The 27143-nt window shown below is 44.0% G+C and overlaps 1 protein-coding gene and 1 long non-coding RNA gene across 3 annotated transcripts in view; one reads left to right on the top strand and one right to left on the bottom strand.

Moving 5' to 3' along the window:
• The window catches only part of LOC102962809 (myosin VIIA and Rab interacting protein), a 370133-nt gene that overhangs the window by 316144 nt on the left and 26846 nt on the right, over positions 1 to 27143 (top strand). For both annotated transcript variants that reach the window (XM_042957165.1, XM_042957164.1), the window contains exon 11: positions 4095 to 4334. In XM_042957165.1, the coding sequence (XP_042813099.1) occupies positions 4095 to 4334 (240 nt within the window). The remainder of the gene's footprint in view (positions 1 to 4094; positions 4335 to 27143) is intronic.
• LOC122230750 lies at positions 8138 to 25342 on the bottom strand. The gene is made up of 3 exons (XR_006207821.1): positions 25259 to 25342; positions 22979 to 23082; positions 8138 to 8524 (listed from the first exon to the last, which is right to left on the bottom strand). It is a non-coding gene; the product is annotated as an uncharacterized LOC122230750 (long non-coding RNA).

The raw sequence follows: 27143 nt of genomic DNA, 5'->3' as shown, positions 1-27143 counted from the left end.
GATCTTCTGCCAGCCGGCTCCTGGATGCTCTCTGCACCACACACGAGCTCGGGGAGACCAGGAGCCCCTTCAGGTCCCTCTGAGGCCCTTCCTCTGGGTCTGATTCAACCCTGGCACAGCAGCCCCAAATTAATACGGTCCAAAGGGTGAGAGGCCACAGGCAGCCTGTGAGGCTCCTTCTCCCTGGCCCCCAACTGAGGAGCAAGCAAAATCCAGCATTTGAACTTTAGGGAACTTGAGTCTCTAGAAGCCTCTTCTCTCTTTCCATAAAATCTGGCTTTCTACATTATCACCATGTCAAAGAGGTGGTGGAGTGAGCTGATCCATGATCCTTCCATTCTGGATCTACACTCTTCTCCCCTGGGTAAAATGCTTAGGCTTGGCTAAGAAAAAGGAAGTGCGAAGGAGTGTTGTTTTAATGGCAACTGAAAAACATTAGTTTCTTATTTTCAAAGTAATGTCATCCCATTATACATACCAATGCCGACCTATAAAGTGGAGTGGGCGGGATTGAGAAAAAGCACCAGTGGAAGGCAATTATGATTTTTAACTGATTCTATAAAATGTCTTATGCCCAGATACGCATATTGCTATGTTATCCAGCTTGCCCTTCAGGAATTCCATTCTATGATTATTTTATTTTTCGAGTCGCCAAAGTTTCTTAGAATTCTCCACTGTCTTCATAATGCTCCTGGTAATCCGTTTGAGTCACCGTCCAACATTTTCATTTTCAAGGTCCCTTTGAGGTACAAGAATATAGTCTTCAGGCTGGACATTCTGCAGCCCTTCTCATCTTCTCTAAACCTTCTGTCCAGGCTCCCAACAGACTCTGGAAACCGACTACACTTCTCCCCCTTCCTTTGATTTCAACTGGAAGTTTGCTATTTCATATTCGAGTAACGTGTATCTGTCTACTGTTGTCTTATCAGGAAGTAGGATTATTTATTCTTTTCCTTGTTTCTTAGTCTTTTGGGGCCATGGATGCCAGTGAAAATCTGATGAAGGCCGGTAACCCTCTCCCTAGAAAATTGTGCATGGAAACTGAAGTTTGAAAACAGTATCAAGGATCCCCAGAGGCCAACCACAGACCCGTGTTAGCCGAGACCCCAACTTAACATCTATTGTTCCAGCTCTCATGGAGACTGACATTAAAATCAATACATGGGGGAAACCTCTAAGTTTATAACAGAGCAGGGATGATTCGATCCTCTGTAGACTGAAAACACAGACCCATTTTTCTTTAGAGATGTAACTATTTGTTGACGCACTTAATATTACGTAAATATTACAGGGCCAAATATTACTTAAGTTAGTTTTGAAGCTCTCGTGGCTTTTGATAATGATGCTTTCATCTACGTTCATGGTACTACATCTCCTGATGTCAGATCTCTGTGTGTACGACTACAGTGTTTATTGAACTCTGGGACCATCGTGTATCATTAATACAATTCTCAACACTCAAATAACACTGGACATATATCCCGATAATCTCTAGGACTTTATCCTTTAAGATTCTACTCAGCTATCACCGATTCCTCTTTCTTTCCTGACAACATCCATCCAACGAACTAGGCGAGGGCTCCCCCTGAGTCTCATCAAATGCTCACGTGTGTGTGTGGTACCCCATGTGTCAAGATGACGTCCCTCCACCACCAGAGAATTTCCCCAGAGCGGCATGGTTTTCACTCCCACCTGTGGGCTCCAGTGGCCAGCACGGGCCCAGCACATAGTAGGCATTCGGAATGCGTTTGCTGAATGTAGACTGAATCACCATTGACCAAGTCTTCAAAGGTTCCGGTGAGGTAAAGACATAAGCCAAAGCTAAAGAAAAGCAAACTGAAGTTAAGACGAATTGCTATGTGTGTTAAATCTGTTGAGTGAGCTGAAAAGAGGTTGCTGGATGTGGATTTGTGGCCAGTTGCTGACTTCCAGGCTAGTGTGGTATACACCACAAGGCAGCAGCGAAACTCTCTGGTAGACAAGCTCAGCTCCTTGGGCTCATCCTTCACCCTCTGCAGTCTGACCCAGGCCCATTTTCTCCTCCCTCCCAACCCCCCCCCCCACTCTCCCATTTCTGAGCCTTAGTCCTCCAGCTACACCAAGCAATCTCATGCTCCCTGGGTCTTACTGGCCCTGCTGCTTCCTCATCAAGAATGTCTGACCCGACATCTGCATATTAAAATTTTCCTCATCTTTCAAGAACCTACCCAGAGGCCATTCTCCCCATTGAGCTTCCCTGTATCCCCAGGCAAAAGAATTTCTCCTTCTCAAGCACGCTGGGAGTACTGGTCACCTCCCATGAGGCCAGTTCATCACGGATTCTTGCTCAGGACCAGAAAAACAATCATTTCCAGTGGACTTTTTTTCTTTTATCAATCCAGTCAGGGGCTCTTTATTTTCATTTCTATGTCATCTGTTTGCTCCTACTCCCCTTTATATAGACTGCTGCCTTTAGCATCCATCCAGTTACAACTGTGTCAAGTAAATTTGATGCGCAAACGTCACAAAGAATGAAAGAATCTGTCACACATTTTTTTAGCAGAACAGGACGGTCCCAATTCTTGCTATAATATGGTATATGATGAAGCCCTTCCTGTTGAATGGCCAACTGAATGAAAATACCATATTTCCTTGTGTCCTTATAAATGCATTATTTACTGATCAGATTCTTTAGTCTGAGGAAATTCACCTTGAGGCACTATCATCTGAAGACTCTTGGGCTGAGCTTTTACTCATACAGGCAACTTACCATCATCGTTAGCTCTGAAGAGCCGCTCTCCTTCTCTTTGAATTCATCCTCTGAGTCATCTCATCGTCATGAAATGTTGTTCTCTGTCACTTTCCTTCTCTTTGCAGTTATGAAAAATTTTGAATTCTCAACTGTATGCAGTGAGCTAAAAGCAGAGTCAAAACGGCAATGATTTATTTCGTTACTGAATCATCCTTCCAGGCAATTCCATTCTTCTGTTGTATTATTTTGGTGTCTGTTAGCATAATTGGGCATAATTGATGAGTAATGATGGAAGATAATTCCCAGGACAATGAAAGAGCAAAATATTCCGAAAGATAGGAAAAAGAAGATCACAAAGATCCCGTCATGTACCATAGATTGATGAAAGGGTCCAACGAACCCACGTAGTAATTACAAAATAGAATGAGTCTTATTTTATTTTTTAAAAAATCAGTAAATTTTCTCTTTGTTCTTAAGAAAGCCTTCAAGAAAGAATAAAAACAATAAAACGTCAAGCCTTATAAATAGATAGAGCAACTCAAAGAGGAATTAAAGAACTGAAGTCTGGTCTAATGGACCCCAATGGTTTGCTGAGGGTTATCTTGTTAAAATTCCATGCACATCTGTCCACCTTAAGGCCAAGGCCAGAGCGAGAGTCACAGTCTCCATGTCTTCAGGGATCTACTCCCAGAAGAAGCTTAGGAGATACCCACCAAGTGGACAGTAGGAGCCAAAGGTATCATTATTAAGCTGGGACTGTAATTATCAAAGGAAGGTCACACAGTATTGCTTACCTACCTACAAGGACCTCACACCATCTCAAAATCTTTGCCCTTTGCCCAGAATGCTGTCCTTCCCTATCTCCCTTTTAGCTCGGTAACTGCTGCACTTTGTATGGCCATTACCATGAGAAAGCTTCTTCCATCTTCCAGCCCTCAAGTGCCCCTTAGGGGGGCCTTCAGAGCATCCTTCCCCACCCCCTTCTCGGTGCTTACCACCAGGACAGTTAGCACCTGAGGTTTTAGTGTGTCCCTTCCACAAGGGGGTCGCCAACCAGGTGTCTCAGCCTCCTCCTACTCAGCTGCCTCGGTGGGCGCCCCGTAAGCATCTTGCGAGCGAAAAACGCTGAGTTTGAACATGTTTCTGAGCACAGGCGCTCACCTGCATGGTCGCTTTAACGAAGCATTAAGGTGCATGTATTTGAGAAAGTAAAAGTGGAAAGTAAAAGGCCATCTGTAGAGCAAGCAGGTCAGGTAAGAGAGCTTGATTTTCCTGGACAGTCCCTTCCCCGGGGGGTGATGGGGAACGAGCACCGGGACTCTGGCAGAGGAGTCCTCAGCTCCTGATTCTGACTTGCATTTAGGCATCCGGTGATTTGTCGGAGACCGACACCAGCAACGACGCCAGGCACCCTCGGAGCCGGGCGGCCGCCACGGAAGAGAAACTGAGAAACAGGCTGTACGAGTTAGCAATGAAAGTGAGCGAGAAGGAGACCTCTTCGGGGGACGATCAGGAGTCGGAGCCCAAGACGGAGTCTCAGAACCCCAAGGAGAGTCTGTCCTCTGAAGACAACAGCCAGGGCGTCCAGGAAGAGCTCAAGAAGGTAAGCACCGTGAAGCCACCGGTGGACAGCTTGTTTTGTGTGGCCGGGGTGCGGGGAAAGTTCTATATTTGTGCCGAAGTGTCCTGTGCCCCCAAAGAGCTGTCTTTCAAATGCCTATCCTGTGCACAGGGGAGACCCCAGAAACCCCAGTTGTTTAGCACTGAGTAGTTCAAGCAGGAAAAGGGCCCCGTGTGGCCCAGGCCTCCCGAGCCCTGTTTCCTCCTCCTGCTGTCCTTCACCAGACAGCCCTTTACTTTCGAGACTATAATTTTTTTTTTAATTTTTTTAACATTTCTTTTTGAGAGACAGAGTGTGAGCAGGGGCCTCTCACTCACAGAGAGAGAGGGCGACACAGAATCCAAAGCAGGCTCCAGGTTCTGAGTTTTCAGCACAGACAACCCCACCCCAACCCAACCCCACCCCACCTCGAGCACCTACGGACATTGCTTGAAAAACACAGCCGGAAGGACCGCTGGCAGAAAGGGGGTCCCAGACCCCCTGCCCCCCAGTCAGTGCTCCACCCCCTGTCCTTCCCTCTACAGCTCCTCAAAGCACATCCGTGCTAGACTTGGCCACATTAGAGTCGGGATAAGGCTGCTTCCAATGGAAGAGGAAGAAGCTAACATTTGCTGAGGGTCTCCTATGTGCCTGGTGCTTTGCTTATGTTCGTTCGTTCATTTCATAAAAACCCTCTGAAGACGTACAGGAGGAAACAGGCTGAGGCCCACAGCTAGTAAGTTTCAGAGCTGGGGCCGCTTCACAAACCTGCTTGGCCTTAAATCACAGGCTCCTTCCCTTACAGCAAGCTGCTTCTTCTGTAACTCAGATAAGATCTCGCCTAGAAACACTTAGATTTCTTTGCGCTTGTGGTCAGGTCTGTCCCCCTATTCTGAGAGTACGTTACATAGGCTAACAAGTTACCGGTAGCCCATGTGAATGGGGGAAGAAGCCCTCTTCATCTGCTCTGTAGGCAGGCTGTTGGAGCCAAGCTCCGTAGTACAGATGGGTGCCATGGGGGAGCCAGGCCAAGCCAGGAATGACCGCAGATGGTCAAGAGCAGGCCCAGAGGGCTGTGGGGACCATCTCCCATCGCTGAGCCGCCGAACCCTCCGACGTCTCAGACTCTGCCTTTCACTCATTCCCACCCCACCCTCCATAACCTTTGAGTCCTTATACTCGTAAATCTATCAGGTCATCTGCCTGTGGACAGTGCGCACATCTTTCCACTGGCCTGCCCGTGGGCTGGAGCATGGAGCTTGGCCCTCGCAGGCAGCCCCTCCCAGGGGTGTGGGCTCCAGCCCATTGCTTCCTCAATGGTAGTGGGCTTTGCTTCTCCCCGTTACTTGAACCAATACCCCATTACTGTCATCATTTGTCTGCCAGAACTAAGAGCCAGAGGGTAACTGAAGAACATCACATTATTTCTTACAATGGCTCTACATCCTACTGGCTTTGCTGCCTGATGGTCACAAGGCTCCCAAAACTCCCGCTGTTCTGGCATTCCAGACCCTGATGAGTCATGCACTCCCGCCCGCCACCCCACCCCTCCATCAGCCAGCAGGCGTCACCTTCTGGAGGCACAGCCACCAATCTGCACGGGGTTCTCCTGGGCAGAGAGTGAACAGGGGAAGGAGGAGCCAGTGGGCAGAAATCTTAGCTCCCCTGTCCTTCCCCATGCCTCGCTGAGCAAGAAACGAGGAGAGTTGTTGAAGACGCTAGCTTTTATTCAAGCTCCCAAATATGTCCATTTCTCGAAATTTAAGTCTTTCCCCAGCCTATCATGAATCAGTGCATGAAAATATCAATCAGATCTGTTGTGTGCAAAAATCCACGTAAGCAAACAAAAACAGATAATTAGCACATATCAGGCAGAGGGCTACTCTGGGATGGGAAAACAAATACAGGTTTCTATCTTCAATATTATTTAGAAGCAGAAAGATACAGGGATAGGCTGCGCGATTAGACTGAGTTTGAATACCAACCATGCAATTTGCAAACTCTGTGAACTGTGGTTAATATCCTAACTCGCCGCCAGTGCTTTGAACAAGCTGGCGCACCCTACCCCCAGGCTGCTCCCCCCTGTCCCTCCAGGCCCTGCGTGGTACTCCAGTCCTTTCTGCACTCAGCAGCCGGAACTGCCTTCCAGTCCCTGAGCTTTGCTCCCAACACCACCGACAGGCCCACACCTGTCTTGTTTTTCAGTTCATCCCTGGGACCCATCCCAGGGCTTCATTGTTGATTAGCTAAACACATCTTGGCCTCATCTGTAAAATGAGGATAATCATACCCACTAATAGAGTTGTAAGGGTTGAGTTATACAGCATTGGGTTTAGCACATTAGCAGGAGGCCAGCAAATATCATATCCCCTGGAACAACCTCCAGGAAAATAAACTTCACTGCTGTGAGATAACATCCGTCTGCTGGGACTGAAGGAACAGCTCTGCACCTGGTTGCAGTCAGCACCTGGTACGTCAAGCCTAGGTCTGTAACCACCTTTGGGGCTTTGTCATGCAACGTAGAATGTAAGTGGAAAGGCAGGGCATCAGAACACCCCAGGTTCCCATCTTTAGGATCAGAATAACTGGGACTATCTCTGGGACACCTGGGTGACTCAGTAGGTTAAGCATCCGACTCTTGATTTCAGCTCAGGTCATAATCTCGTGGTTCATAAGTTCTATCCCTGCATCGGGCTCTGTGCTGACATTGCACAGCCCGCTTGAGATTCTCTCTCTCCTTCTGTCTCTGCCCCTTCTCTGCCTGCACTCTGTCTGTCTCAAAATAAGTAAACCTAAAAAAAGAGAGAGAGAATAACCGTGACCTTGGCACAGCATGGTTTGGGAGTGGAACTCACTAAAGTGACTATTTCGGAAGCTGCCGGTACTCCCCGAATCTTCTTACTGTGGCAGTGCCCCCTGGCCCAAAGTCCCAACTGCCTGCGGACACCTGACGGGGCAGGAGCCCCTCTTCCTGCACAGAAGGCAGGCTGGGAGCGAGAAGAAAGTAAATGCTCTCCAGCTATTTGGCCCCCACTGGCATGATGATTCTGGGGCAGAGCTACACTGACTCCCCGAGCCTCCCCGGCACGCTGAGCTCTGGGCACCCACGCTGATGAGCCGTCCCCAGTGACTCCCTTCCCATCCCTGCCCCACTTCCCCCTCCTCCACCACTACTTCCCCAGGATCACCTCCCGAATGAACTAAATCCCTATCTCAGATCGGCTTCTGGGTGAAACCAGACTAGGCCAGTAACCAAACAGGAGAAATGTAGGGTCCCCGATTGGCGAGTACTCCAGGGTTGTGACCGTACGTCGGTGTTCACACGTAGGCAGTGAGGAAATCCAGATGCCCGATTGGCTGCTAATGGCCTCTGCCTTACTAAGAGGAGCCTTGCCTCACACAGAGAGAGCTTTGCTCAGGCCCTACTGTCCCCTGCCTCCACCACTGGCCCTGCTCCCCAGGAGCCAAAGCAGAGGAATGTGCCTGTTCCCGTAGACACATGACATCAGTGGCTGTTTAGTGTCCTTAGTATGATGACCCATGTGGGAACTGGGACTTCAGAATCCTATCCAACAGCAGAAGAACCATTTCAGAAACATTCTTTATCTTTCTTTTTTTAAATGTTTGTTTATTTTTGAGAGAGAGAGAAAGGGTGCACGCACGAGCGGGAGAGGGCAGAGAGAGGGAGACACAGAATCCGAAGCAGGCTCCAGGCTCTGGGCTGTCAGCACAGAGCCCAACACAGGGCTCAGACTCACGAACCATGAGATCATGACCTGAGCCGAAGTTGGATGCTTAACTGACTGGGCCACCTAGGTGCCCCTGAAACATGCTTTACCTTGATGGGAGTCAGCCCTTTGCTGTAGGCAAACTTGTCATATAGGTAACACTTGGGGGATAGTCAGCACCATCTGCATTTTAACCAACTGTAGAACAAGTCTGTGGAGCTTGGGGCAAGCCCAGAAACCTCTTGGGAACCGGATTCCCAAAGAGTCGTTCTTTCCTTAAGTCATCGTATTCCGTCAAACCTCAGTGGTCAGTCCTACAAACCCTGTGATCCTTCGAGCCCAGGAGTGAGCACTTACTTCTCCTCTACCACTGGGCAGGTGGTCATGCCGATGGTTCTGGCAGAAAAGTCATGGACAAAGCGGTTCTTACAACTGTCTGCTTCTAGGTATGCAAGCGCAGCATTCCTGAAAGAAGGAGTGAAAGAATGGCTAAGAACTCCTGGCCTGAGTTTGGAGACTACTTTCAGGGGCTGGATCTCCTGTAAGCCCCCTAATCTTTCCAGGCTTGGAGCAGTGGTCCCCAATGTCCCTTCAGGCTCCAAAGTCCCATGGTTCTAGATATGTAACAGATTAGATGGATTTTTGTTTCCTGACATAAGTATCATTTATGACACTGTTTATATGACAAAAGATGTCCATGGAATGTTGAGTGTCTGTTGAAGGCCCAGATTAGTAAATTCTTACATTATAAGCAAATGTTTGTATATCCAGGCTCCTAAAAGCATTTTATTTAAAGTGGCTTTGTTTATTATTATTATAAGTGGCTGGATCATTGTGCTTTGCTTTCCAACGGAGTCACAGACTTGCGCATATCACCCATATTTATAGTTTCTTGAAACAATTTTCATTAAAGTATTAAGACTTCCCTGAACTATTAAATGACTTTCTCCCCAAACAAGAGACAAATTTGTGTATCTCCTGGCTGTTCCCCATTTACTAACCTCAAGGGACAGAAAAACACAATCCTGGTCAATGATCAAGGAGACCGATCTACTAACTGTTCCAGAAAACCTAGAGCCTAGGGTTTCTAAAGTTTAATGTGCTTGTGAAAAACTTTTCGTTGATATCAGTGTTGACATAAAGGCAAGTTTGTCCACATGTGTCATACCCCATAAAATAACTCGCCATTCACATAAGGATCCAATGTCTTTCATCCAAGGTCATATTCTATTTGAGAAGAATGTCTTCATCTTCAGTTGGTGCCAGAGAGAATATAGTGTTAGATACTGACTTGTATCTTACAAGTGACTCATCTCAGTAGGCCTGTGCCTGTTGAAAAATTAGAGCCTCTTTTCTAACTTTCCATTTAACCGTTGGGGTGGCGGGGAGAAGCTTTAGCCATCCTCTGAGAACTACAGCTCTTATCCACGGTGCTTGAACGGGTGAGGAGGCTCCATACCACTCAGGATGTCATTGGTGTCACTGATTCCCACAACCGTATCCTGTGTGTATATGGGGAGGGGCCTGGCTGCCTGCCTGGGAAGAGTTGCAGGTTCTCTCCTGGATCACTGGGGTTGCAGCAGAACACCATCTTCCCTTGGCAGAAGATGAACTGACTAGAGAAAGATTGTCCAGAACTCCAGTGCAAAGATTCCTTAACATCTCTGTGAAATGCAGGTATTATCTGAAAGGCCAGGAAAAACTGAGGTTGCCTCAGCGACAGCAATAGAATGGGACATAGGACAGATGTGGTTGGAAGAAAGAAAGGCAGAGTTGCCCTAGAAGGCTGCAAATAGGAAAGCACTGGTTCAGAGTTCTTGGCCCACAAAAGCTCAAAAGTAGGATCCCCTGGGGAAATGGGACCACAGGAGGTAAGAAGGGAGAGAGACCAAAGAACATACTGTGTGCAGGCAGCTCCCCAGAATAAGTAGGAGTGTGCTCGTGGAAAACACTTCTGGGTGGAGAGAATATAAGACCAAAAGAAAGAAATATATACCAGTCTGACCTACAAACACACATACCAAAATCCTAAATAATTAGCAAACTAAATGTTGTAATATTCGAATTGCATGCCCACACAACTAACACATTTATTCTCAGGATGAAAAACTGGAGGCAATAGCAGGACACCCCACTGTTTTAATAAATTGCTTAGTAAATACTGTGTTTTTAAAAACACACGATAATCCCAACTGATGCCAAAATGGCCCTTGGAAATATTCAACACATATTCCATTAAAAGAAAAAAAAAACTCCCAATGAAATAGATAATTCTATGAAGGATATTCATCTCAAAGCACCTAGGGAGTTTTTCCTGAATGAGAACTCGTTGTAAATATCAAAAATGTCTTGAATATTATAATATTTCATTATTGATCAAATCCATATATGATGAGTCATGAAGGCAAATTATTTTGCATAAATGCTTATCTTGTTAATCAAAAGAGCATGTACATGCATTTGAAAAATAAGTATGTGTGGCTTTAAGATTTATGTAAAATTATAGGTGAATAATTTGATATTTGTAATGATTTTTTAAATATTGAGTATTTAAGAGAAGTAAATGAGCAAAACGGACCAGACAGAAGAAATTGGCAAAGTGGTCAAAGAACTATCATCAAAAAGAAGATAGTCCCCATGATCTTGCCAATAAAATCCATTAATCGTTCATGGTACCAATTACTCCCATATGATTTAACATTAAAAAATTAAAGGTATACAAGTCCACTTTATTTATTTAAAAACTTTGAGTCCAACCCAAAAATCACGTACCACCAAAAATTTGCGTACTATCTCACTGGTTGATAAATATTCAAAAATTCTTAATATGTTAACAAAATGTTTCCAGCTGCATATTAAAATAATAATTTACAGTGGCCAAGTAGGATTTTGTCTAGGAATGTAATCACATCAATTTTAGGAAACCTGTTAATACTTTTCATTATATTCACAGATCAAAGGGGGAAAACATAATTATTTTGATAAATTCCTAGATTGGTGTTTAACATGTAGTAGGAAATTCATGAACACTCATAAGTATTGAGTGAAAAATAGTTGATAAATTGGAAGATAAAAACTCAACAGTAATGACCCTTTTGAGTCTCGCTGGTCTCTTTAGGAATTTGATGAAAACTATATGCTGCTCTCCATAAACCTGTAAAGAATGAAAAGGATTTGGATAGGGTCCCAGGATGAGTCTCACTCACTTATGCATCAAGTAACAGGAATACAGAGCCCAGGCCCAGCTGTGGACCTGATGTGTCCCATCAGCCAGCTGCAGCCCATCTCAGCCATGGTCTAGAAGGCCCTGGAGAACACTGACCTAGACAATTGCACATATGCGGTTGGGAATGTGGAAGGTCCAGGAGTCCATCAGAGAAGTTCCAACATCCTGTTGGAGCAAACCCAATCTGAGCCTGGACACGTTGGAGATGGTAAAAGTAACAGTTTGACTTTACCTGCCTCACCCCTCCCCCTGGGTGGCGCATTGCCCATGATGTCTCCCATGGGGGAAAGTAAGAACATGTGAGTGAACACCCCGCCTCCCCAGCTGTGCAGGACACTACCAAAGAGGTCAGTTTCTCGCTTGCCCCATCCAGAATACTGAGTCATAAGCTACATGAATAGGGGCTGGCGAGAAGCTACAGGAACAGCAGCCAGGGCTCAGAATGTATCAGATGGACTCAGATCCTGTTAACTGCATCATGGACTCCTTCTAGAGTCCTGCCTACCACTAGGACACCTCATCCACAGGCTCCCCAACAAGGATACCCCCAGTGGCTGCAGTGAGAGGAAGCTTTGCCAGATGGCTAATGAGCATGCACACAAAGCAGGACTGAACCTGTGAGCATAGGAGAGGCCACAGACTTGATAACAGCACTGCCCTTTGGAAAGCAAAAGGCAGGCTGTCAGCACTCAGCCTGGTGCACTGCAGAATTGACAGAAGGCATACAAGTTCAAGAATTCTGCCTCAGGAGGGAGGAAGAAGTGTAGAGCATGAGTGTCCATAGAAGGTCTGAGAAAGCCTCAGAATCCCTAGTAAAGCTGCTGGAAGGTATTTCTCTCCTGAAGTCAGCCAGTAAAGATTGGAGGAGGTGACTGCTACTTCAAATGCAAAGGCAGCAACACGACTTAAAGGAACATGGAAAATCAAGGAAACGTGATGCCACCAGAGGATCAAAATAATCTTTCAGTAACTGACCCCAAAGAAATGGATATCTGTGATTTACCTGATAAAGAATTCAAAACAGCTTTTTATTTATTTATTTATTTATTTATTTATTTATTTATTTATTTATTTATAGAAAGAGATAGCACATGCAAGTGGGGAGCAGAAGGAGAGAGAGAATCCCAAGCAGGCTGTATGCTCAGCACAGAGCCCGATTCAGGGCTCAATCCCATGACCCTGGGATCATGCCTTGAGCAAAAATCAAGAGTCAGACGCTCAACTGACTAAACCACCCAGGCACCCCAAAACAGCTTTTAAAGGAAGCTCAGTGAGCTATGAGAAAATACAGAAAGTTAATTCAACAAAAGTAGGAAAACAGTGCATAAAACAAAATGAGAAGTTTAACAAAGAGGCAGAAATCATAAGAAAGAACCAAACAGAAATTCTGGAGCTGAAGAACACAGTGAATGAAATGAAAGCTGCAGTAGAGAATATCAAGGGCAGAATGGATCAAGCAGAAGAAAGAGTATGTGAAGTAGAAGACAGGACCTTGGAGAGTATCCAGCCAGAGAACAACAAAGGAAAAAGAATGAAAAAGAGTGAAGAGAGCCTATGAACTATGGGATACTATCAAGAGAAGCAATCTGTGAATTACTAGAGACCAAGAAGGAGAAGAGAGGGGGAAGGGGCAAAAAGCTTATTTAAAAAAATAATGGTTGAGAACTTCCCAAATCTGAAGAGAGATTTGACCATCCAAGTTCATGAAGCTCATAAGTCCCCAAAAAGGTCAAAAATATTTTCTCTGAGGCACATAATAATAAAACTAACAAAACTAAAGGACCAAAAGAGAATCCCAAAAACAGCAGGAGAAAAGAAACTTATCACTTATAAGGGAATCTTCATAAGGCTATCAGCAGATTTCTCAGCAGAAACCTTACAGGCCAAGATGGAGTAGAATGAGGTACTCAAAATGCTGAAAGAAAAAGAAAAGAAAAGAAAAAAGAGAAGAGAAAAGAAAAAGGGCACCTGGGTGGCTTAGTCTGTTAAATATCGAACTCTTGATTTTGGCTCAGGTCATGATCTCAGAGTGGTGAGATCAAGCCCCACATTGGGCTCCATGCTGGTCATGAAGCCTACTTAGGAGTCTCTCTCTCCCTCCCCCACTGCCCATTCCCCTCCTAAAAAGTGCTGGAAAAAAAACCCTGCCAACCAAGAATACTTTAACTGGCAAAGCTTTCCTTCAGAAATGAAGTAGAGATAAAGACATTCATTCCCAAACAAAAGCTGAGAGAGTTCAGCAACACTAGACCCGCCTTACAAGAAGTGCTGAAAGTTCTTCAAGCTGAAATGAAAATTCACTAATTAATAATATGAATGAATGAAAATATACAACACACTGAGAAAGGTAAATATATAGTCAAATTCAGAATACTCTGATACTGTAATATGGTAGTGTGTTAACCACTTAATGCTAGTAAAAAGACTAAGGACAAAAATATTAAAATTAACTTATAGCTACAATGATTTGCTAATGAATACACAATATAAAAAGAGGTAAATTGTGACATCAGAAACATAAAGGGGGAGAATAGAGGGTAGTTTTGTATGCCATTGAAGTTAAGTTGTTATCAGCATAAAGTAGACTGCTATATCTAGAAAATGTTTTGTGTAAGCCTTACGATATAAAGCAAAATCTATAGTAGAGACACAAGATAAAGAGATGGGAGTCAAGGCATACCATGACAGAACATCATCGATTCCCAAAGGAAAACAGCAAGAGAGGAAGAAAGGAACAAGAGAACAACAAAACAGCTTAGAAACCAGTTAATAAGATACATTCATTAGTCCTTACCTGTGAATGGTTACTCTACCTGTAAGTAGATTAAATTCACCAATCGAGACACAACTACACACTGCCTACAAAGGACTCACTTCAGCTTTAAGAACACACATAGGCTTGAAGTAAAGGGATGGAAAAGATGTTCCATGAAAATGGAAACCAAAAGAGAATAGAGGTAGCTGTAATTATATCAGACAAAATAGACTTTAACTCAAATGCTATAATAAGAGGCAATGTCATTCTAGAATGATAAAGGATTCAATTCATTAAGAGCATATAAATTCATAAATATATATGCACCCAGTATTGGAGCATTTAAATATATTAAGCAAATACAAACAGGTCTGATGAGAGAAATAAATAACAATACAAGAAGAGTAGGGGAGAGACAGAAAATCAATAAGGAAAGGTTGGATTTGAACTATACTTTAGACCAAATGGACATTTGCACCATTCCATCCAATAGCAGCAGAACACACATTTTTTTCAAGCTTACATGGCGCATTCTTCAGGACAGAACATATTTTAGGTCACAAAACGAGTCTTAACAAATTTAAAAAGGTTGATATCATGCTAACTTTCTTTTACAGCCACAGTGGTATAAAACTAAAAATCAATAAGAGGAGGAAAACAGGAAAATTCACAAATATGTGGAAATTACACAACGCACTCCAAAAAATCAGTGGGTCAAAAAAGAAATCAAAAGGGAAATAAAAAAAGCCACTTCAAACAAATGAAAATGGAAACTAAATATACCAAAACTTATGGAATTTGGCAAAAACAATTCGAAGAGGGAAGTTTATAGTGTTAAATGCCTACGTTAAAAAAGAAAGATCTCAATAAACAACCTAACTTTATACTTCAAGGAACTAGAAAAAGAAGAACAAACTAAGACCAAAGATAGCAGAAGATAAGGAAATAACAAAGAACAGAGCAGAAATAAATGAAATAGAGTCCAGAAGGCAATAGAAAAGATCAGTGAGGGGTAGCTGGGTGGTGCAGTTTGTTGAGCGTCCAACTCTTGAATTCAGCTCAGGTCATAAGCTCATGGTTCATGGGACTGAGGCCTGCATCAAGGTTCATATTGACAGCCCAGAGCCTGCTTGGGATTCTCTTTCTTCTGTCTGTCTCTGCTCTTAACCCAACTCGTGTGTGCTCTTTCTCTCTCTCTTTCAAAAAATAAACATTAAAAAAAAAGAAAAGAAAAGATCAATGAAATTAGAGCTTGTTTTGTGGGTAAAATCAAAATAGACAAACCTTTAGCTAGACTAAGAAAAGGGAGAAAAGACTCAAGTAAAATCATAAATGAAAGAGGAGACATAACAACCTATATCACAGAAATACAAAATACCATGACAGAATATTATGAACAATTATATGCCAACAAATTGGATAACCTAGAAAAAAATTCCCAGGAATACAGAACCTACCAAAACTGAATCATGAAGAAAAATCATGAGTCATCATAGGAAATCTAAATAGCCAATAATGAGTACTGAATCAGTAATCAAAAGCCTCCTAACACAGAAGAGCCCAGGACCAGATGGCACAGTGGTTCATTCTACCAAACACTTAAAGAAGAATTAATGCCAATCCTTCTTAAACTCTTGCAAAAACTTAAGAAGAGGGAGTACTCCCAAAGTGATTTTATGAGGTCAGCATTACCCTTTTACCATAGGCAGATAAGGACACTATAAACTACAGGCCAATACCCCTGATGAATACAGATGCAAATATTCTCAACAAAATATTAGCAAACTGAATTCAACAACACATTAAAGAATCCTACACCATGATCAAGTGAGATTTATCCCTGGGATGCAAAGGTGGTTCAACATATGCAAACCATTAAATATAATATACTACATTAATATAATGAAGGATAAAAACCTTGATCCTCTCAGTAGATACAGAAAAAGCATTTGACCAAATTCATCACCCTTTCATGATAAAAACCCTCAACAAATTGTGTATAGAAGGAACATACCTCAACATACCTCAGAGATGACAAGCCACAGCTGACATCATACTCAGTGGAGAAAAACTGGAAGCTTTTCCTCTTTTACAAAGGGGCCCACTCTTACCACTCCTTTTCTATATATTACATGAAGTCTTATCCAGAATGATCAGGTAGGAAAAAGAAATAAAATGCATTCAATTTGGAAAGGAAGAAGTAATATTGTCATTGTTTTCAAGTGATATGAGCTTATATAGAGAAAACCCTAAACACTCCACCAAAAAACTGTTAGCACTAACAAAAGAATTCAGTAGATTTGTGGGATACAAAATCAACATACAGAAGTCAGTTGTGTTTTTAAATACTAACAAAGAAACATCTGTAAAAGAAATAAAATCATCTCATTCATATTAGCATCAAAAACAATAAAGTGGTTAGGAAGAAATTTAACCAACTAAGTGAAGGATCTGTACTCTGAAAATTATGACTTTGATGAAAGAAATTGAAGATGACGCAAACAAATGGAAAAATACCCCGTGTTCATGGATCAGAAGAATTAATAGTTAAAATGTTCATACAATGCAAATCCATTTATAGAAGCGATGCAGTCCCCATCAAAATTTTATCAAAATTCCAATAACGTTTTTCACAGAAATGGAACAAACAATCCTAAAATTTCTGTGAAACCACAAAAGACCCCAAATAGCCAAAGCAGTCCTGAGACAGAAGAACAAAGCTGGAGGCATTGTACTTCTTGATTTCAAACTATGCTTCAAAGCCAGAGATGTGAAAATAGTATGGTACCAGCATAAGCAGAAACATACAGATCAATGACACAGAATCACGAGCCCAGAAATAAACCCTCAAATACTCAGCTAGGAGTACGGAATGGTAAAAGGATAGACTCCAATAAACAATATGGGGAAACTGGATAACCTCATGCAGAAGAATGAAAATGATCCCCTGTCTTATACTACTCACAAAAATTAACCTGAAATGAATCAAAGACTGAAACTCTAAAACACCTCAAGAAACAGGGAAAAATTTCCTTGACATTAGCATGGCAATGATATGAAAATACACCACCAAAAGCACAAGCGACAAAATAATAAGGAACTACATCAAACTAAAAAGTTCTTGCGTAACAAAAGAAACAGTCAGCAAAAGGAAAAGGCAACCTACAGAATGAGAGAAAATATTTGTAAACTGTCTATGTGATAAGGGTTAATATCCAAAATATATAAGGAACTCATACAATTCAATAGCAAAAAAAAAAAAAAAGCAAAACAACCTAATTTAAAAGTGGGCAGAGGAATTCAGTAGATATTTTTCCAAAGAAGACATACAAATGACCAAGAGCCAGGTGCATAAAAAGAACCCTTAACATCACCAGTCATCAGGGGCATCCAAATCAATACCACGTTGATATATCACCTCACACCTGTGAGAATGGCTGTCATCAAAAAGATAGGAGAAAACAAGTGTTTGTGAGGATGTGGAGAAAAGGGAACCCTTGTGTATACAGTTGATGGGAATGTAAATTCGTGTAGCCATTGTGGGAAACAGTATAGAGGTTCAACTACCATATGGTCCAGTCATCCAACTTCTGAGCATTTATCAGAAGGAAATGAAATTGGGATCTGGAAAAGATATCAGCCCTCCCGTGTTTATGGCAGCATTATCCAGTAGTCAAGATATGGGAACAATCTAAGTATCCATCTACAGATGAATGGATAGAGAAAATGTGGCATATAGGTACAAGGGAGTATTATTCAGCCATGAGGAATAAGGAAATCTTGCAATTTGTGACAAACTTGAGAGTGTTATGCTAAGTGACATAAGTCAGAGAAAAATAAATACTGTATGATCTTACATGTGAAATCTAAAAAAGCTGAACTCATAGAAACCAAGAGTAGAATGGTGGTTGCCAGGGTCTGTGGGATGGATGGAATGGGGAAATGTTGGTCAAAGAGTACAAACTTCCAGTTATAAGATGAATAAGTCCTGAGACTCAGTTGCTAAGAGTAAACCTTAAATGTTCTCACTATACACCAAAAAAAAAAAGGATTATATGAGATGATTGAGGTAGTCACTAACCCTATTATGGTAATTCATTCAAAATATAAAAGTGTATCAAATCCTGTTATACACCTTAAATTTACACAATGTTCTGTCTCAATTATATCTCAATAATTCTGGAGGGAAAAGACATGTTGATTTTTCACAAACCATAAAATTAAAGGACAAATAACTGGAAAGACATATTGCTTAAAAATATAATGGGCAAATAATTAATAGCCTCAGAATGCTAATGGATAAAAGGGCAATGCATGTAAGCAGGCAATTCACCAAAAAGAGGAAGGAAGGAAGGAAGGAAGGAAGGAAGGAAGGAAGGAAGGAAGGAAGCAGAAAGAACGTGAATGACCAATAAGCATGTGAAAAAAATATCTCACTTCATCTGTATTTCAACTGTATTCTATAAAAGGGCAATGCATGTAAGCAGGCAATTCACCAAAAAGAGGAAGGAAGGAAGGAAGGAAGGAAGGAAGGAAGGAAGGAAGGAAGGAAGGAGAAAGAACGTGAATGACCAATAAGCATGTGAAAAAAATATCTCACTTCATCTGTATTTCAACTGTATTCCATAAAAGGGCAATGCATGTAAGCAGGCAATTCACCAAAAAGAGGAAGGAAGGAAGGAAGGAAGGAAGGAAGGAAGGAAGGAAGGAAGGAAGGAAGGAAGGAAGGAAGGAAAGGAAGGAAGGAAGGAAGGAGAAAGAACGTGAATGACCAATAAGCATGTGAAAAAAATATCTCACTTCATCTGTATTTCAACTGTATTCCATAAAAGGGCAATGCATGTAAGCAGGCAATTCACCAAAAAGAGGAAGGAAGGAAGGAAGGAAGGAAGGAAGGAAGGAAGGAAGGAAAGGAAGGAAGGAAGGAAGGAAGGAAGGAAGGAAGGAAGGAAGGAAGGAAGGAAGGAAGGAAAGGAAGGAAGGAAGGAAGGAAGGAAGGAAGGAAGGAAGGAAGGAAGGAAGGAAGGGAAGGAAGGAGGGAAGGGAGGAAGGAAAGGAAGGGAGGAAGGAAGGAAGGAGGGAAAGGAAGGAAGGAAGGAAGGAAGGAAGGAAGGAAGGAGAAAGAACGTGAATAAGCATGTGAAAAAAATATCTCACTTCATCTGTATTTCAACTGTATTCAATACAACACCTAGCCCAGAACTTAGCGTATGGTTTGCGCATTCGTCTTTCCCGTTCAACAAGTGCACAGTGAGGCTCTGGGAAGACAGCCATGAACAGGGCAAAGCTCATCATTCGTTTAGACAAGCAACAGAAATGCAAATTGAAATAACGAAATGTCACTTTGCCTAACAAATTGGACGATTAAAAAGAACGATGACCAAAGTCGGTAAGAGCTCAGGGAAACAGGCAGTCTAAGAGACACAAAATAGTAGGGGCACATGTTAGCACAGTGGTGACTGGGTAACGCTGAGCAATCAAAGGGGGCATAGCATTCGATCCAGCAATTGTACTTTCCATGCTTTATCCTACGGAAAAACTGAACAAGCAGCCAAGGGTATATCAGTGCAGTTCACCAAGCATCGCATTATTCTTGTAGGGAAACAATGACCTTACTGTCCAACAATGAGGGATTCGGGGGAATGGAGGGGGATGCGGTCCAGAAAACAGATGGGGCACCAGCCCTGGAATAGCAGACAGATTTGGTCCAGACACAAGGAAGTACATAAATTTGATGTCAGGAAGTTGGAGAAGCCTTATGTTCTGGGTTTTTCTCCCACTCTCTGAACTGGAAGGCAAGTCTGTCTTCTGAAGGTGAGGGGGTATTGGAATTGAAGCTTCAAGGTTTGAAACAGCTCTAGCATAGAAAGGGAAAGGAAACTGTGGGCAAATAGAAAGGGTCCCCACACGGCAAGGAAGGCCTGGGTGAGATCAGTGACCGCAAACATTTACCTGAGACATAAAGAGCAAGTAACCTTGAGCACAAATAAATGCAAAATAAAAATCCATTCTATTCAAAGAAAAGGTCTGTTAGTAGCAGGTGTATTCATAAATCCACATCATTCAGCATAATTACATAGGACAGCTCAAGCGTCAATTCTAGGATTTACATTACGACTCTTCATATCAAGCGTTTCTAATTGAACCATTAATTTGCGGTGAAATTTGTAGATGAATCTCAACCCAAGTTTGGGAGTTGGGGAGAGCAAATAAAATGGAAACAAATTATATATATATATGATATATAACAATTACATATATAACATATATAATATATAACATATATATAAATATAACACATATATAATATATAACAATTTTATATATATATATGTAAATATATATATGTATATATATATACATATATATATATAACTTAAAACTTAAGAAAACTGAAGTTCTCCAGGAAACCTAGCAGTCTGATGGAAGAAAAGATAATGTAAAAGAATTCTTCCAAAATTAGGGTAGAAGTTTAATGTTGGTCAAATCAACATCTGAACCAGATGTTTTTTAAGTTTTCAAATGGATTCAAAAATCATCGGATAGGGAAGAAAGTCAAGAATAGCTGAGAAATATTTAGAAAAACCAATGAAGATGACCCCTGTTTTAAGATATTACAGTATGCTTTAAAGGCACAGTAATTAGGGGTGACTCAGTCGGTTAAGCATCCAACTCTTGATCTCAGCTCAGTTCGTGATCTCAGCATCATGAGTTCAAGCCCTGCATTGGGCTCTGTGCTGGGTTTGAAGCCTACTTTAAAAAAAAAAAAAAATTAAAAGGGCACCCGGGTGGCTCAGTCAGTTAAGCATCCAACTCTTGGTTTCATCTCAGGTTATGATCTCACAGTTCATGGATTCGAGCCCCACATCGATTGAGATTCTCTCTCTCCCTCTCTTTCTGCCCCTCCCCTGCTTGTGCTCTCTCTCTCTCTCAAAAAAAATACATAAACTTAAAAAAAAAAATAAAGTCCTAGTAATTAAATTTGTGAGATAATGATACAAGATACAATGAAATAGTCCAGAAGTACAGTCTAGAATATATTAAAATTTAACTCACGATTTATCTCATGATTCCCACCCACCTGTCACCCCTGTTTGGAAAAAGAACACTTTCTAATAAATGGTGTTGGGACAAACATTCACTAGTTATTTGGAGGAGGGGAAGATGTAGCGAGAGAAGAACGTCCTTAATTTTCCCTCCAATGAAGGAATGAATGGATCTTCCTGGTCTGCAGGCCCAACAGTACTTACAGGAGACAATAAAGAAAGATTAAAGATCTGAAGTCTGAATCCCTGTTCGTTTGCCATTTATCCAACAAATAATGGTTGAACTATTCCAAGAGCTGCAATACAGCAGGGATAAGAGAGAAAAGTCCCCTGCCTCGTGGAATTTACCTTCTACTGGAGGAGACAGCTGAGAAAGATGTAAACAGGTTGAGGGCAAGGTGTCAAATAGAGAGAAGAGCTCAAAAGAAGGTTAAGCAGGGCAGTGATGGAGGGAGTTGGGAGGAGGGGGAGTCCTGGAAGGTCTTTTCAGACACCATTCCGGCCAAGTGTCCCCTGGATTGAGATCTGAAGGGCAAGACAGAAGAAGGCAGGCAAAGAGCGAAAGGAAGCGCTTTCCAGGCAGAGGAACACAAGCAAAGCCATACTTTGGAAATGACCTGGACAACTTTAAGGAACAGATTAAAGAGCCAGGGTGGCCCGAGCACCGTGGCAAAGGGGAGGGCAGTGAGGGAAGGTGACAGAGGGCCAGCCGGGGAACTTCTGCTTTGACATAGGGAGCACCTGGGAAGGTGTCAGCAGAAGTGACAAGGAGGACCCTACATTTACCAAGATCACCCAGGCTGCCATGTGCCACTTCCGTCCCCAGTGAACGTGGAAGGTGGTTTCACGTCCCACTAAGCTTCTGTAGATATGAGCATGTTCCTGGGCAGCATCCTGGCTACCGCCAGCAGTGGAGAAATGTTTCCAATCAGAATCAGGAACTAATTTTTTTTAAGTTTTTATGTATTTATTTTGAGAAAGAGGGAACAAGCTAGGGAGGGGAAGAGAGAGAGGGAGAGAGAGAGAATCCCAAGCCATTTCTGCACCGTCAGCACAGAGCCTGGTATGGGGCTTGAACCCACAAACCGTGAGATCACGGCCTGAGCCTACACTAAGAGTCAGCCACTTAACTGACTGAGCCACCCAGGTGCCCAGGAACTATTTTTCTTTCTTTTTTTTTTTTTTTTTTAATGTTTATGTATTTGAGAGAGAGAGAGAGAGAGCATGAGCAGGGGAGGGGGCAAGAAAATGCCCTCAGGAAAACATGCAGACCAGTGAGTTTAATTCTGGAACAAAACTGCAGATAGCACATTTTCAAAAACTCATTTCTGTAATCACCATTAAAAAAGGAAACCTTGGGGCACCTGGGTGTCTCCCGTGAGTTAAGCATCTGACTCTTGGTTTTGGCTTAGCTCAGGATCTCACGGTGGTGAGATCGAGCCCTGTATCAGGCTCTCTCTTCCCCTCCGCCCCTCCCCCACTCGCTCACACGCTCACTCACTCTCTCTTTCTCAAAAAAAAAAAAAAAAAAAAAGGAAAATATTTATTTCTTTCATAAATGGCCTTGGCCATGAAAACCAAGATGATTTAAGAACCTAAACATTCCTAAGAGGTCAGTTCTCTAATCTCTGTTACGGTTCGTAGCTTCGTTTTATTACACATGCTAATGTATTAGGTTTGTGCTCCAATTTCTTTCTACAATTCTGTGTCACCCACTTTCATCAAGTCCCTCCAGGGACATGAGTCTGTTCATGGAGAACATATTTTGACGGGTTGTAGAGGCATCGCCAGAGCGCCTTCTGTTTTATGAGAGCTGAAACGTATTTGCATTTAGTTTTTCTAGCAGATTTCTGTCAACTATTTAAGAGGACATATGGAGTTTCTTTTCTTACCTTTGAACAGGGAAAAAAAAATACATGAAATCGGGGCTTTTGGACAAATTTCCTTGCTTCCTCTGGTTGTCTGATGGAAGCGTTTTGTAAAGCGAAGAAAGCACCTGTAATATGGGACAGAAAAGTAATGAGGAGACCGTCAAGTCTGGACCACACTTAGAGCAGATTTCCTTATAGACCGAATTCCTTCCCACTGAGTGTTCTTGGTGCCCCAGTCCTAGTGGGTTCAGTAAGGCTCAGAACTAGACCTTGTCACCAGGGAGATCTCAAGCTCTATTGTGTGGCTTGGTGGTTGGTGTGGCCAAATTCTTACGGATGTCAACCAGTCAAGGGTGTAGAACATTCCGAAGGCTCTCACATGCCCTTCTCTCGCTGATCTGTTATTCCCTGACCTGATTATTCAATTCAGTTCAGTTCCACCATCACTTCCTACAGACCATTGGGTCCCAGGAATTATGCGCACGGAGGAGGTGCTATGACAGGTGGGAAGGAGCATGGGCTTGGGAGACCAGTCTCTGGGTTCAAGTCCCAGCTCTGCGTCTGCTTCGCTGAGCCATAGTTTCTTCATCTCTAAAGATGGGATTAAAACATCAACCGTGTCCAGTTGTTGTGAGGGCTAAATGCAGTAACGAGAAGCCTGGAGTCACAATGGCACCGGATGGACCCACATTAGCTCTGAGTTGGCCGCCTTCTTTCTTCTTCTGTTCCCTCCTAGAGGGGTCTCGGGAGCAGCATTCGGCAGGGGCCCATATGTGTTTGATGCACCGTGAGCTCCTGAAGGGCTTTTCTGTGCTGCATGACAGCCCCCCCTTTGTGTTCAAACCGGTCCCTAGAAGGGCCCTGTTAAAAAGTTCTTTCCTCCGATACCTGGGATGTCTGCTGTCCTGTGAGCCCCTTGAGGAACACTCACGTATCACAGAGCTGAAAGGAGACCTGGAGGGCTCCACACTCCCACCATCTTCCCTTTTTTGCCAAAGCCAGCTCTGGAGGTTGTGTCCCCCCAGTCTGCTCAGGACACTTGACATCGAAAATGATAGATTCAAAATAAAGACTAAATAGACGACCTGGAGGTTTTCCATCCCGGCCGTTGGTAATCACAGCCTCTCGGGTTGTCAGAAAGGAGCTTTGGGGCACCTGGTTGGCTCAGCCGGTTAAGCGACGGCCTCTTGATTTCAACTCAGGTCATGATCTCACAGTTGGTGAGATTGAGCATCGGGCTCCACGCTGACAGCTCGGAGCCTGCTTGGGACTCCCTCTCCCCCTCTCTTTCTCTGCTTCTCTGTCTCTCTCTCTCTCCCTCCCTCAAAATAAGTAAACTTAAAAAAGAAGGAGTTTTGAAATATCACATTGTCCCTTATTCCAAGAGCCCAGTGAACCGTTCTTTCTCTGCCGGCATCTAAATCTCCTTACTGGTGCGTCAGTTTGCACCCGCTCCCTCCACTGGGATTACAGCCTGTCCCGCCGTGTCCCTCCCCACCCTGCAGCCACAGCATGCTCTGAGCTCTCTTTCCAGAAAACTGCTCACCACCTACTCCCACGCAGCTGCCCCACCCCGGGCCCCGGTGACCTTGGATTCCAGCTGCAGTCATAGTTTCCGACGCTTTTCTCTGCCACGGGTCCTCCCCAGCCCTAAATCTGTGCCTCCTCTGCCGGTCAGAACCGCCTTCCTGAAGCCTAAGCCTCTTGTGCGGCGTGGGAGGAACCTGGCTTTGAAATCGGGCGGGTCTGGGTGCAAAGCCGACTCCTGACGAGCAAACCCCCCTCTAAGGCCCATCTCCTCATCTGTGAGATGTGATCAGAATACCTGCCTCCGAGGGCGCTCAGGAAAGTTCGGGGAGGCAAGGCCAGGCCAGTGCTTGTCCCAGAGCTTGGCATGCAGTCAGTGCTCAGGAAATGCCAGCTCTTGAGAACAGCAGCAGCGAGGACCCGCGGTGGCGCCTGATTGCTGGGAGCACAAAACTCAAACTCCTGAGCTTGGCGTTCGGGGCACTGCCCTGCCCCCGCCTCCCTCCTGTTTGTCATCTGCACCCCCCAGGCTGTGCCCTCCAGCCTCCGAGGCCGGTGCCCTTCCAGCTGAGGCCGGAAGCCCAACTTCGCGGTTTCTTCACCTCTTTCTTGTGCCTCCAGACCAACCCCAAAGTCACATACCGGCGTGGCCTCTGCAGGTCTGCAGCCTGTGGCTCACGGGCAGGGTAGGGCCTCCCCTCTGCTACCTGCTGTTGGTCTTCGTGTCCTTCTCCCCTCTCTGCTCTCTGAGGACAGGGACCACGGCTTACTCACCTCTGCATCCCCTGCAGGGCTCCACGCCAGGGCCCTGGCACAGAGGAGACTCTTCCCGAAGGCTTTGCATTAAGTTAGTGCCGGTGAGAAACAGCAGACAATGTTTGAGGACCTGATTCGTTCAGTTTCCCAGCTAAGCAATGACATACCTTGCTTTTATTGCATCAGCAGTACATATGGTTCAGTCTGCTTGCAGTCAGAGGGAGATACAGGGTCGGGGATATGTGTGAGTGCCCAGGGCGGGGGGGTGGGGGGCTGTCCGAATGTCCATGTCAGGTCACCTACTGTCGTTGCTTAGGATAGACCTTCTATATTGTGATATTATGTTCTTTTTTTAAAATTTTTTTAATGTTTATTCATTTTTGAGAGAGAGAGAGACAGAGCGTGAGTGGGGGAGGGTCAGAGAGAGAGGGAGACACAGAATCCGAAGCAGGCTCCAGGCTCTGAATGGTCAGCACAGAGCCCGACGCGGGGCTCGAACTCATGGACCGTGAGATCCTGACCTGAGCCGAAGTCGGCCGCTCAACCGACGGAGCCACCCAGGCGCCCCAAGTTATCTCTTCTTTATGAAATTGTGGTGATGTTGGTAGGCAATACTAGATCACAGTGTTGTTGTTGTTTTGTGTGTTTTTTTTAAAGATATTTTTAGTTGACGAGGAAAAGAACTGGGAAATGGAGAGCAGCAAAGTTTAACTTTTTTCAGGAAAAAACAATGAAAAACATTCTTCAAAACACCTCGTAGGCAGGGAAAGATGCTTCGAGAACATGGTACATAATGGAAGGCATGTAAGTCAGACAGTAACAGGCCCATCTAGAGCCAGTGGGGCAGTTTGGCGCGGGGAGGAGGGACGGCTCACAGCTCTGGCCCCAGACACTTTGTGGACACGACATATGCTGTCTGATTTAATCTCAGAAGCCCCTTGAGCTGGGTGCTATTATCTCCATTTTGGGATGGAGGCTCAGAGAGGTTAAGTTATTTGCCCAAAGTGTCACAGAGAGTGTAACCTGAATTTCCCAAGCCTCGTGGTCTGGTGTGTGCAATGGGGAGGTCACATTAGCATCAATCCTCAATAGGAAGCCGCAGGACCACAGCACCTACACCCACCGTCTCCCTCCGTCATCTGGGGGAAGCTCGGAAAGGTTCTCCCAAGTGTGAGTGGACAGCCCCCTCTCACGGGCCTGCCTGGGGGCCTCACTAATATCTAGGGAGGACAGCAGTGCCCCCAGAGGACAGGTCTCACCAGGCCTCTGCTGCCCACATGCCTTCTCACAGAGGGGCTCCAGGCCAGCCACATCCAGGCCAACTTACGACTTCTTGCGCCCTTCCCTTTGCCCTCATGGGCCCTTTGCTCTAGAAAACACACTTGCGAATCAAATCTTACAGCTGTGTTGGTATATAGATTAATATATTAATATTATGTATCAAAACATGCTCCCGGGCCTAAGAGTTCTCTTTTATCTTCTGATTTTAAAGCATTTGTATAGGCTTCTAAAAGAACGATGAGCTGTAGGCTCGACACCTGCTGAGCCCAGTGGGCAAGGAGGCCCTTTGCAAGACCCTGGCCACTGACCATCCCTGTCTCATGGAGTGACCCACGGACCTCAAAGCGTACCGCCTGCCTCCGTATCTCACAAACACCCTGGTGTCGCTGTCCTTTCGGCTTCTACCAATTTAGCTTTTCTGCTCCTATGACGGGACTCAGAGCAGTTCCCAAACTAGAAAAATTCCTCCTCTGCCCCAGATACCTGTACATATAACTTAATCCTCAAAGCTTCCCCCCGCCCCCGACCTTGTATTCGATGAGATCATCGTAAGACTCATATCAAGTCAAATAAATAGACACCCCAGGCCTCTGTCACACCCCAGTTCATCACACGCAGCCAG

The sequence above is a fragment of the Panthera tigris genome, chromosome C2 (assembly GCF_018350195.1).
Source record: "Panthera tigris isolate Pti1 chromosome C2, P.tigris_Pti1_mat1.1, whole genome shotgun sequence".
Lineage (NCBI taxonomy): Eukaryota > Metazoa > Chordata > Mammalia > Carnivora > Felidae > Panthera > Panthera tigris.
The sequence above is the reverse complement of the archived record's forward strand: the minus strand, read 5'-3'. Positions and strand labels throughout refer to the sequence as shown.